Source organism: Medicago sativa, chromosome 3 (assembly GCF_051527215.1).
Source record: "Medicago sativa cultivar Bolivia chromosome 3, Bolivia_mono, whole genome shotgun sequence".
Classification (NCBI taxonomy): domain Eukaryota; kingdom Viridiplantae; phylum Streptophyta; class Magnoliopsida; order Fabales; family Fabaceae; genus Medicago; species Medicago sativa.
The window spans coordinates 100,934,043-100,947,263 of NC_140751.1; the positions used below are offsets into that span (position 1 = coordinate 100,934,043).

The window sequence follows — 13,221 nt, forward strand, 5'->3', positions numbered from 1 at the left end:
AGAGGTCACGAAACTAAACAAACAAACAAAAAAATGGTAAATCAAAGATCTCATAGAGCTGGTATAGTTCTTTCCCCATTCTGGAGAATGAAATAAAGTTTGTAATTCATTTTGAACTCAAAAAATCTGAACAATACTGTGTTCTAACAGGCCACAGTGAAATGGATATGTATACTTGTCAGCGCTAAAACAACCCTAAGCTGTACAGATAGAGGGAATTCGTAAGGTCAATTAATGTCTTTGTCCATCAAAAGAAAACCCCTTCAAAAAAATGGGGTATTAGGTTTTCAACCTTCAAGAGCAGTCTTTACAAAAGATGAAGGTGAAAAGATGGGACTAATGGAGTCTATTGTCATCTTCAAACTTCCAGAAGCCTGGCATCCAAAGGATTCAACTAGCAATTGCATTGAGCTTTCACTATAAAATAGTAAAGCCGGTTTGCAGAGTACTCTGGTATTCTGTTGAACTGCAAGAATGCTGAGAGAAAGTTGCATTTTGCATAGAGCGCACTTGATTTGAGCTGAACAGAATGTATTATCTGTTTATCTACTAAAACCTCCTGTAGTGCATACATTGGAAGATTGAAGTGCTTATGTGAGAGCAAGCACGTGGCCACCAAAACCGTGAGTGCGGAGACCGTAAGAATAAACAGATTCCAAAAATCCTTCAACAGAGCTGCAAATAACACTAAGATTTCACATCTGGTTTCATTTCCATGTGTCTCTCAATCAATTTGTCCACAAAAGGTCGAATCTGCATGTTTTAAGCATCCAACCCAAACTCAGTGACAATGGAAAGAATTAATGGTCAAAAGCAAGAAGGGAATCATGCCAAAAATAGGATTAATGCACAAAATTACAGTAATTAAAGGCAAAGTACCTTATTCTTCCGCTTGAAATCTAGAAAATCGTGAACAGTCAAGGCTTTATCTGCATCTGTGGATTGCTCCATGACCTGAAACTTATTCCCAATAACATAAGAAATTGACAAAAGCTATACTCTATTGAGATTATATACCAGATCGGTTATTCCTCATAACTATCAATTATCAAGCCATAGAGTAGCATTTTTCAATTAAACAAATAAAAAGGAGAATCAAAGAATTGACGGGAAAAAATTACCTTGGCTGTACTTTTCTTCATTATAGCCTTGTATGCATCCCTGTCTAGTGTTCTTGCCTTATAAAGAGGCATAAGTAAAGACGCAACATAATCTGCTACAGCCTTTTTGATACAATCTGCTCCTCGAGAATGACTTTTTGAGTTCTCCTTATTCACAGTAACCTGTGAAATAGAGCTGTCATTTGCCACTCCATCATGGTTCCGGCTGGGTAACCTTGAACAGGCATTTGAACCCTCTTCATCTTTCAAATGTATGGCTGGATTGGAAAAATCAGAACCTGCTGCAGCTGCTTGAGATTGCCATCTCTCTATGGCCTGATAGTCTTTTATTCCCTCACCATCAGCTGAGTCAATCCAAGCTTTGGTGTATAAACTGCTTTCCACAGCAACACTTTCTCCTGAGTGCTCTCTGAAATTCAAATGGGTTGCAATCTCATTTGAATGACTCCGCTGCGAGAGATTATCAGCTGACATTCTGGAATTATCGAGGTTAACACAAGCAGCAGAGAAATCAGCAGACCAGTCCCTAACTCTGCAATTTCTAGAATCAATCTCTGAAATACAATCTTGCCTTCCCAAGACACCACCAGACCATTTTTTCCTACTATCACTCTCATCATTTTGTGAATAATGTTCCCGCCTCTTAAATTTGTGGAATGAGGGTATCTTTGGAAGCTGGAGTTGCGCATTGTTCCTAACTTCTGCAGAGGTGTATGCCTGCAATCAACAAAAACTACTGAATCTTTCGGGGAAATGTAGCACCTGTCAAGAGACAGTTAATGATCTTCGGATTCTTAATCAGTCCGTCATGCACTATAATGCATGGATACTAGTACTATCTGATATAATACAAAAATTTGATGAATTCAAAAGAAAAAACTAACAAATATAGACACAACAATATATATGACATAAAAGATTATATTTATATAATAAAAAATACAATTTACTGTGATTATTGAGTCTGAGTCCTATCCATTCTCCACCTTCCCTGTTTGCTATATGAAGGTGAAGGTTTGTTGTTTTCTGCGATGATTTTAAACTCTGAGAAGGGAAAGATCGCAAGAGTACGAATAACTTTTGAGGGAGGTGATTGGTGAGGAGGGAACAACTTCATATGACAAAGCCCCACACACCTAGCTCCACCTGATCTTAGAATAAGATTGTCCCATATCAAATTTGAGACTTGGGCCAAACTCTACCACACAAAACCAACTTCCAAGGTAAGGACTACCCAAGTCTTATAAGATCTACATAGACCGTATCTCTCGTCGATGAAGTACTCTCCCCACACCCTCTCACTCAAAAAAATGGACATTGAAAGTTTGGACTAAGGTAAGTGAAACAGGTTTAGGATTGGATTTATTACCATCTTAGAATCTTGTTTAGAGCCCAGCTCAATACCACAGTACTTTAGCACATGCCTCTTTAAGTATTAATTGACTTAAAGAAGCACCATATACATACCAACAGATTATTAGCATTAGAACTAAAGCACCATATACATAACATCAGAGAAGCAAACCTCAGCAGCAACAAGTGCTTTTGCACGAGCAGCTTCTGCAGCAGCAATAGCAGCCTTTTCTTCCTCAGACAGACAGTGGGTATCCTTCATCTCGATGTCTGTTTTTCCTGTTGAACCTTGGGATCTAGAAGAACTGACATCATGCCATAAGTCATTTGCCGCTTGCTGACTTCCTTGTTTGCTGTGGGATTTTTTCATTTGTGCAATGAAAGCTGAATCCATTGCAGGAGTTAAGATACCTCCTTTATTCTCAAAAGTACTATGATACGTACTCAGAGGCGGTTTTCCTGATGCTGGATCTTTAATACATTTTCTCTTTGATATATCTACGGCATTTGCATGTCTTGACAGCTTTCGTCCTCCATTAGATGTCTTTTCCTTGCGAAAGACTTCAAGCCATACACTAACCAACTGGCTTGCTATAGCACGAATATCACGGCTAGTATGTACACAAACTTTTTCCTTCACTGTTTTCCCAATGCCTACACCAATAATTGAAAAGATAAGCCAAAACAGTGGAGAAACTGTGGATAACATATTAACAAGGCGTTTGGAAGAGCTCATTTGGGTTTATCTTATGATATGAATAATTGTGTGAGTCTTTAGAATGTCTTAAAAATACTTCATATACCCATAAGGTGTATTCAACCAACTTTCATAAGTTTCCCAGCAGAGCTTACAGAGCTTATCCTCATTCTCTATTTAAATGTAAAAATAGTTTATACACAAGCCTTTATATGATAAGCGCTTACTGAATAAGCGCTTCATTAACTATTTATCCAACTCTTCCTAACACATATGACCCCTCAGAACAGAATAATCTACTGAAGCATAAACATATCTACCACTTGATAATTCACTATTTCACTTTGCTGATCACCAGACAGTAATGGATGGTCATAAGAAAGACACAAACAAAGCTGATGTCAATCTACAATTATTATTTTTTAAAACATGTACACATTTTCATGCAAATCATGTCCCCGAAAAAAACAAACATTGATACCTGATAAGCGCACAGCAAGCAAATCAGTTGAAACAAGCACAAGAAGACGCACACAATGTCGCAAGAGTTGGGTGCCATCCTTCCCCATTGAGTCCTGTTTCAAACATTATCAAGCACAAAATTTAAGAAATTATCTCAACATAAGATAAAGATGTTTTACTTTTTCATGACAAAGGAGGTAGTCATTATATATAGAAGGTTAACAAATTTGAAAATTATACAGCCAATGAGACAGCAGTACCAGTATCCATGAGTTGAGAATGCTTAGCCCCTTTTTACTCCCAGCAAAGGATTTCAAGTTTGCAACAGGAAGACTTAGCAACTGTTTGGCCACATGCAAGCGCCCAGCATTGGTTTTTGCATTAAGGAACAAGTCCCTTAATAAAGCTTCCCGGCTTAAGATTCGAGCACCGTCTAAAGACTTCTTGTACAATAAGTTGGAAAGCTCTGCTGCATCAAGTCTCTTTATAATATCCCTAACTTCATCTCTTTCTGTATCTGACTGTTTCTGTATAGCCTCCACTGCCTCCACCTCTGCCGTATAATCATTTCCAGTGTTCAATAAGTCAATTATGCGCACAGCCTCTCGGAGTCCACTCATCATTGCACCACCAACGGTATCAGGGTGCTCTTTGCAGGTTGCTTCACCAGCAAAAAACAAACACTTATCAACTGGCCTCCCTAATATATCATAGTCTTCTCCCGATGCTCCAATAGCAACATAGGAGTAAGCACCATAGCTAAAAGGATCCCTCCCCCAATCAGTCACAACATATGCAACAGGATCAGGTACTGAAGCCTCCCCAAAAAGTTTCCGAAGAACCAATAATGCATGGTTGACGTGATCAGAAGAGCTTAAATTCTGACCATCTATGGCCGCTTTCCCAACTACTAATGCTATGAGGACCGGAGCCCCCACTGTTTTCTTGACATTCCAGAACATAAAGCAGTGGCCTCTTCTGCTTGTCTCCTCAGCTGTTGCTCCGAAGTAGTCCACAGCATCATCCCAAAACACACTAGGAAATTCCAAGACCACTTTATTGAGAACTCCAAATCCAAGACGCTGAATAGAAGAATATTTCCACGGGGGCAAAGGTGGAGAGAATTTTATAGTTTCAGCCTTCAAGCAGCCCAATGGAACAGTAACCAGAACAGCATCTCCAAAGAACTCATTGCCATTTGATGTAGAAACTTTGACTTTATTACCCAGGCTTGATTCCTTGCCGTCATAAGACACGTTTGTTACAACATGGTTCAAATGGATGACAAGCCCTTTACCTAATGACTCAACAACAGTGCTGTAACCTCCTTTAATCATACAATGTGCTCCTCCATATCCTCCATACACATCATCTTGATTCCAGTAGGGAAGAGAAACCTCCTTAAGCAGAGCAGCACACCCATACTCCAAATTAGCAAAGTGCCAATCCATAATCCTTCTTTCTTGAGGACTCAAGACCTCTTCCATTTCTTTGCCACTTCTTTGTCCGTTACTTCTTCGAGAGCGTTCCAAACGGCGCCTCTTAAGGGCATACTCTAAACCATCTTCAAGGGACATTCGCATAGCCTGGTCACCCTTCTGGGCAACAAGCAATACCATGTCATCAAGAAGACTATTGTATTCAGCTTCCAGTGCTTCATCCATATCTACAGGAACTTTTTGTCCTGTCACTATGTCATATAGAGGACAGTCGCTGTTTAAAACGGTCAATTCAAGACCCAACTGAGCACAAACCAACGCGGAAGGATCTGGTCTTCGTTCAGTAGCCACATCAGCCTCAACACCAGTGATAATACTAGCACCAAGATCCACAGGGACAGAAAGAGATGAGCGATCTGTAAATACTCGACCCCCTATCCTACTCCTTGCCTCTAGTACAGTTACAGTAAATCCCAGACGTTGCAAGTGGCGAGCAGCAGTTAGACCAGCAGGACCGGCTCCAATGACAATCACTCTCTTTCTAATCTTTGAATCAAAATTCAGAACATCACCTATCAGATCACCTGAGGCAGATTTAAGACAGGTAGATTCATTGCTTTGCTCAGTCCCGTGTACAATTCCACTTAATCCATCCTGAATCCCAGCTTTTTCCTCGCAATCATAACACCTTCTTTTTTCATGTTGTGTAATGTTTGATATATCCATTGCCACCACATTAAAACTCATCCTGTCTTCTTTAGCTTCAGTTGTCAGGTCTTCATTACCTACTATAAGACTGCTCATAATTTCTACAGGGGCATCTGACTTTTTAGTCTGACCAACAATAAAGGAAACTCCATCTTCAGAATCAGCAACAGAGGCTGCATAACTTTCTTCATATCCTTTTTCTCCTATAAGTGTATAATTATGCCTTGCACTATTTTCAACATTGTCTTTTAGAGCGGCAATTCCAACATTTATATAACCCTGAAAAAAATTATGATACAAAGTTCCAGTGATATCAACAATGACACAATATGTTGTTCCCGAAAAGAAAATCATTATTCTATGTTAATAATGACAAAAGGTATACATTTAAATGAGCAAAGGAAATGACAATTGATAGCTGAATAATATGATGAACAGACTTACACATTGATCAAGAAATGTATAGACCTCCCTAATAAGAGAAGAGCGAGGAGGTTCATCCTCAGAAGGAGTATCACGAACCCCACAGTCAGCAAGAGGCAATATACGTGTGATATCGCAGCCCCAGAGAGCTAGGATCTGATTTCTGCAGTATATAAATTAAAAGATGAAGAATTTATTTTTTTGAATAATATCAATGTATACAACAACAACCAATCCTTCTCCCACGAAGTGGGGTTGGCTACATGGATCAAATTACGCCATAATTTATAACAAAAGCCTTTCCATCTTTTAGCAAAAATTTAATACAAAAAAAAAAAAAAAAAAAAAAAAGTTACTTGGTTGAGAACATCTACTATTGTATCATAATGACTGGCCATAAATTGTTTTGTAGGCCTAGAAAAGAACATTTACCTATCTATATAAGATTGCATTGTAGGCCATAAACTGGGAGAAAATTCACCTACTCCAAACTTACAAAAGCACGCCAAAAATGATGATAGATCTTGTCATTAATGTTAATTTCAATGTAATTTCAAGAAATTAAAATCTTTTTATGTTTAAGTAACCAAGACAAATAATAAATTCAATCAACATTCAAAAAGGATGTAAAACAGTTATGGGCTTTTGAAGCACAAGACACCGTGAAAACCAAAATACTGATGAATGTAATCTTTCTGTTGCAGAGGGGAAACTGCAACTTGTCTGAACACTAAATATACTGACCTGCAATCTAAATACTCCTGGAGACCCCCTTTCCGCTTTAAGATCTCCTGAAATCTGATTTTTTCAACTGGACCAGCTTCATGGGCTTTCAGCCCAGCTGATACTGCTACTGCATCACTTTCAGACTCTTCAACAACATTCAAAGAAGAATCAAGCTTCCCTCTTGGTTTAAGAATGCGCTCACCGTCAACAACACTTTGGCTTTCAAGAAAAGGTTGGTCGTTTATTAAAACCTCCCAATCAACATCCCCTTCATATGCCATGTCCCCTTGCCGACGCTTTTTACCCTTGCGGCGCATAACAGCTGATGTCTTATCATCAAAGTGGGCTACCTCAGACACAGAAGCAGCATATTCTGCAGAATTCTCAGTTTTCTCTGGAATTGAACTCTGAGGAGAGGCATCTTCAGTTTCTCTCTTGGCATAGAAACAATCACCATTTGCAAGAGAAGCCTTTTCAAATGTATTCTTGGAAGGTTGAGTCGGATCTAATACTGAACTGCATTTTGGAATATAGTCAACAGAGTCCTTTGGAATATTGTGTGTTTCTAAAGGTACTATCTCTAGGTGATTTAGCTGAGCAGCCAATTCAGATTTAACTGTTTCATCGGACACTGTAGGATATAAACAACCACCGGAAGCTGCATAATTTTTTTCAAGCAAATTACCAGAAACAAAAATCCTTGCTTCATCCTTTGTATCTAAAATTTTCTGATCGCAGAAATTTCTACCATAGACAAACTTACTTTCAGAATGCACACCTTCATCTAATTTTGGGTTGCATCCAGAGAATGCCATAGCTCCATTTCTTGAGGATCCCTGGAATACATTTTCAGAAACCAGGTGATTAATTTTATCCCGTATATTTTCAGATGATTTAGTCAGGGGCCCAGAATCACAAGGGGAGAACTTTTCTTTGTCCTTGGAAGTAAAATCACTGCATTTTAAAGGAATATTACACAGTTCTGCTTGGTCATCAGTCAAGTTATTCTTGAGCTCGCCCTCAATAATTGGAGACGCCCCCAATTTCGGGAGAGAGACGGTGTCAATGATTTCTTCAACATCATGCAATGTTGCAGAACACTTCTTTAAACCATCATTGAGAATTCTTTCTTCTAATGCATCCTTTGGGTCAGAAGGAGGACAAGTGTCTTCAGATTGTACACAAGACAATTGCTGGCTATCTCCATGGCTGACGTTGGCTAAAAAACAGGGATCGGCTAATGGTCCATCGTGAATGTTTGAATCATGTACACCCACAGCAGTTTTTCTGGCACTTTTGGAGTTAAGGCTCAACCCATCATTCACATTCTGGCTCCCACATTTCTGCTCTGAACTTACAGCAGCACAAGACTTACTAACAAAACTAGATTGTGCCGATCGTAAATTTCCTGACAAAGAATCTCCCATTGTTTCATCAGAAGAGTGTGGCAGACCAGCATCAAGCAAAACATCAACCCCTTTTTCATCTTTTGGAGTATTTCTAGATCCCTCTGCGACCAAACCCCCTTCAGACACATCAAGATCCTCAATTCCCTTCCGTGCCAAATCCACATTAGGCCCCTCTACATTCAATTGACAGCTACCCGCTGTCTTCATATCCATATCCAAATCAGATCCATTTTCTCCAGCACCCTGCCCTTCATAAGCACTGTCCTTATTCAACAAAGATTTTTCATCCAAACCTTCATATTGGCAAGAAACACCCAAAGACCCATCAGAAGACTCCACCGCAACATTCACATTAGAATCTTTCTCATTAGCACCTCTAGAACCCCGATCTCTCTTCGGACCCTTCAATCTCTTCCTAAAACAAGCTAGCGTATCATCCATACCCCCCAAATCCTCTTGTGCTACTACATCAACGAATTTCCCAACAGAGTCAACAGCATTCCCATCAGTCCCCTCTGACACCAAGCAAAGCTTCTTCTTAACACAGCGTGGCTTCCTTAGTTTAAATATAGGTTCATTATCATCACAATCCAAACCATTTTCTACCAGTTTAATCCTCTTATCATCATTTCCAGAAACCATATCTTCATTATTATCCATATTTTCTGTATAACCCTAGGTTTTCAACAAAACCTGAATCCCTATTTCAATGTTGCAATACGAAAATACCTAATGCAAGCCATAGTTTTCCACTTCACAATTGTGATAAAGTTGAAAAACGTGCTTCAATGGCGATTCTAATTGGAACATAATATATAAAAAAAAAAGTGTAGTGAATTCGTTAATGAATGTTGAAGAGTAAAACTTACACAACACAGTAGAGACTGTATTGCAGCGGTGAGTAGGTAGAAAGAAGGCGTGTACGTCGAAGCTTGAGTCTCCTCCTCCGGAGACGGTGGCGACGGTGGAGACTGATGGTTTTGATAGAATAGAAAAAAGGGGAAAGCCCGCTTTCTTATAAACTGCGCCGACCAGGAACTGGACTCTTGGGTGGGGAAATTAATTATAATAAAATTAAATTATCTACTAACAGTCTATGCAGTTGCGCGCGCAGAAGTATTTGATTCGCGCCAAAATTCGATCATGTATTTTTTACTTATCTTTATTTGATTTAGATGGAAATGGCACAAGATCTAGCATGTGAGTTGAATAATTAATTTATGTTTAGTAAAATTGATTTGATTTAAAGACGAATCTAATGTGAGATTATTTATGTTTAAAAATATATTTGTGTAAAGATAAGTTGCCTAATCCGTAAGGCTTAGCAGTGATACCAACATAGTTAGACCGGATAACTAAATTAATAATAAATTAAATTATCTTCTAATTGTCTTTGCAGTTGCACGCACATATATATGATTCGCGTCAAAATTCAATGGTGTATTTTATACCTATCTTTATTTGATTAGATGGGACAAAATCTAGCATGTGAATTGAATAATTAATTTATGTTTACTAAAATCAATTTGATTTAAAGGTGAATCTAATGTGATATTTATGTAAAGATAAGTTGCCTAATTCATAAAGCTTAGCACTAGTTTCAAGTTATATTCGTGGATTCCTGGGAATAAAAAGATAGAAATATGCATGCCTATGTTTGTTACAAGTTTACTAAATTTTATTCCCGGTATGAAACGTTCCTGGGAATAGAAAATTTTTCCCAAAGAAAAGCGTGGGAATAAAGTTCCCATGAAGATGAGAATAATTTCATATGTAATTACCTATTATAATCCCTATTTTTATGGTTCCCAAAAATATTATAATGTTAAACAAACATCTTTTTTCTATGGGTCATGTTAACCAGTGCCCCGGGGCACTGGTTAAGGAAGCTACAAGAAGAAATTATAAATAAAAAAAGACACTTTTTAGACTTTTAATGCAGTGATTACACAACTATCAATGCAAATAATACTATATTTGCTTCCTTAACCAGTGTCCCGGGGGCACTGGTTAACATTTCCCTTTTTTCTATATACCTTGGAATAAAATTCCCATCTTTATATTCTAAGGAAAGGTATTCCTAAAAATAAATTTGGTAAACTTGAAACAAACACACCCTAGGATTACCTTTGATTTTGAAGTCTAAAACTATGAATTTTAAGAATTTATTTCAAAGTGAGGCTTTGACATTTTTTATTTGTCAGGAGCGGCTTTCAACCAATGTAGCATTTGACTTCCTTATCTCTAAAACAGAAAGTCTAACCGTTTCATGTTTATTTGTTGGGATAGGCAAATTACCGGGATTTTATATTAAACGTCTTCTTTGCTCAAGGATTTAACACATTATAAATTGTAATTAATTGTTTCAACATTTTTCTTGACCTTCTTTAGAATGCAAACATTGGCTATGCAATGGCACACGTAATAAGCCAAACAAGAAGAGTAACTTTCTACATAAAATCACGCCTTCCTCTTCGATTGCATGTGAGATTTTTTTTTTTTTTTAGAAAAAAAATCTTGTGTTAAGTATTCAAGGGAGATTTCTTCAAAAAAAAAAAAAGTATTCAAGGGAGATATTTTTTAGAATACAAAGGACTTTAAATCTTCTAAAAGAAAACATCCTTCTTTGAAATGACGTGCAATTTACACAAGGCTATAAATTAATATTATGAAATTCCCTATAAACAAGAACCTAGAACTTAGATGTTTATCTTCAGTATTGATTATGTTAATCGTCATCTGAGTACTGCTGTAGAAGTAATTGCTCCAGCTCCTGTTCATATTCGTCAGTCTCTCCTAATCCTGTTTGTTTATAAAATGTTTGTTTATGGATTTGCCAATCATCAGAAATCTACTATCAATTCCTTGTCTTCTGATATGTGCTTTATGTTTTGGACATCCAATATACTGCTTCCTTCTTTAATTAAAAAAAAAAAAAAGACAAGGACCGCCAATTGATGTATCATGAACGGGACAAATTGTAACAACTAGACAGAACATTCAAAATACTCCTAGGCCTCAAAGAAAAGTTCAGGAGTTCTAAATCTAAGAGATTAACATTAACATATTGTCATTTATTAAAGAGAAAAAAATTGCACCAACTCGATTTGGAGAACCGCGAACCTCAATAAACATGACTTGCCAGTCTTCAAATAAAAAACAAGACGTTCAAAATACATATTCTTTCACTTACATTTAGTAGATAATTTATTTTTGTTCCATTGTTGTATAGGTTCATATTAGTTTAGTAAGTCAGAAAAATCAACATTAGTTTGGACTTGAACAAATTAAGAAAAACACTCATTTGCAGTGAATGACAGGGAAAACACAGACTGGGCTTCACAAAAAGCAAACACTTCCAAGATATAGAAAATGTTCCTTTTTCAAGTGCCTGTGATATAGTATACAAAAGGAATAAATACTTTAATAGCTACATTCTTTGCCTCGGCATATTCAGCTGACATTTTCTTCAGCAAACTGAGGTCTATTTCCATTACCTGGTATGTAAATAGGAGAAAGGAAGTTACGAGAAAATAAATCACAAACAAATATAAAGACAATTTATAGTATGAGATTAACGATATACATTTACCGGCTGATTGGTTTCTAAAAAGATAGATATCAAAATCTACCCAGACTGATTAGTATGCTAAAATCATGGACTTGAAACCCATCAAGCTCAGTTACCAACAAATAAACCTTCAACACCCCCTCAAGCTCTCATGATAAGTTCTTATTGAATAGTGCACAATTAAGTTGTTAATCTAAACACTCCTATTGAATAGTGCTCATAAATGGTAATATATATTACCGGACTTCTGTTTTTGTTCCATCCTCCTAATGTCAAGCTGACTGTATAATACCATAGTTGAAAATGACTTAACAAATAAATCATTTTGCAAGTCACAAAGAACCGGAAACTTACAAGGTCCATGCGGACATAGTTTTCAATTGGCGTGTGATCAAACAACCTGTCATCCAAATGGAACACGTTCAAACAAATAAGTTGTTGGCTTAAAATACTAACATGACAATACGACAAAGAAAGAAGGATATTGAATATAAGTTCAAAGGTTCAATATGGTGATGTACTTTTCATATGCCACTTGAATATAGGCCTTCTCTAATTGTTGGAGTTGCTTTACTGTTTCTGTGACAGAACTTTCAGCTAAGTCGACAGCACCAAAAAGGAATGTGTTTCTTTCCAGCATTCTTTTGACTAAAGCAGGCACCACTACAATATCATTTGCCTTTGCATCAATAACAAGGATACTAAGATTCTTTAACTCTCCTGTAGAAACATGCAAATTTCTTAATGATTAAAACTCACGAAATCATCTCATTCTCATAAAACCACATCATCTTTATGTTATGGCGCATTCAAAGTTTTCATATTAAATTAAATAATATTACCCCACTATTACCCTCCGATGGGAGGTACTCCCAATTGCAATCCTCATCACCCCATAAACTATAACATAAAGTTGGAGTAATCACCTTCATCTCTGTCTCTTGGATAGCCAAAAACTCCACCTTATGACGACGCATCATCTCCTTTTACTCCTTTCACCTTACTAACGTGACTACCAACAGTTAAATCATTTAAATGAGGAACCTGTGGGCCACCTACATCCTCCCGTTGACTCTCCCCTTCACCTGTCCCCAGCTGCTTATTTCTCTCCTCTGACCCCTCCACAGTCTCCACGTGCCCCTCCCCTATTTCAGACCCCTTCTCTGCTAAAGCCTCATCCTGATCCACTCTCCCAAACGTCACGTCATCCATTGTCCCCCCCCCCCCCCCCCTCTCTTCGCCACATGTCTTCTACCCATTAGATCATTTGAAAAACTTCCCCCCAATGGGGTCTCTATATTCTGACATTCTC

The 13,221-nt window shown here is 37.6% G+C and overlaps 1 protein-coding gene and 1 long non-coding RNA gene across 2 annotated transcripts; both read right to left on the reverse strand.

Annotated features, from left to right (window-relative positions):
• Positions 1-34: 34 nt before the first annotated feature.
• Positions 35-9,378, reverse strand: LOC146942941 (lysine-specific histone demethylase 1 homolog 3-like). The gene is made up of 8 exons (XM_085757057.1): positions 6,948-9,378; positions 6,225-6,366; positions 3,894-6,059; positions 3,653-3,746; positions 2,647-3,128; positions 1,122-1,838; positions 880-954; positions 35-753 (listed from the first exon to the last, which is right to left on the reverse strand). Exons 1-8 carry the CDS (start codon positions 8,996-8,998, stop codon positions 688-690), a joined length of 5,793 nt encoding a protein of 1,930 aa, XP_085613183.1. The 5' UTR covers positions 8,999-9,378; the 3' UTR covers positions 35-687.
• A 2,080-nt stretch (positions 9,379-11,458) lies between these two features.
• On the reverse strand, positions 11,459-12,568 carry LOC146942942 (uncharacterized). Its single transcript, XR_015032900.1, has 3 exons — positions 12,431-12,568; positions 12,264-12,309; positions 11,459-11,835 (listed from the first exon to the last, which is right to left on the reverse strand). It is a non-coding gene; the product is annotated as an uncharacterized LOC146942942 (long non-coding RNA).
• Positions 12,569-13,221: the final 653 nt, after the last annotated feature.

Excerpts from the sequence above, each read along its gene's own strand:
- LOC146942941 (XM_085757057.1), bottom strand. The coding sequence starts at position 8,998 with ATGGATAATAATGAAGATATGGTTTCTGGAAATGATGATAAGAGGATT. Across the intron at positions 6,367-6,947 it reads CAGGAGTATTTAGATTGCAG|AAATCAGATCCTAGCTCTCT; the intron begins GTCAGTATATTT and ends TATATACTGCAG. Across the intron at positions 3,129-3,652 it reads GCTTGCTGTGCGCTTATCAG|GCATTGGGAAAACAGTGAAG; the intron begins GTATCAATGTTT and ends TTATTGGTGTAG.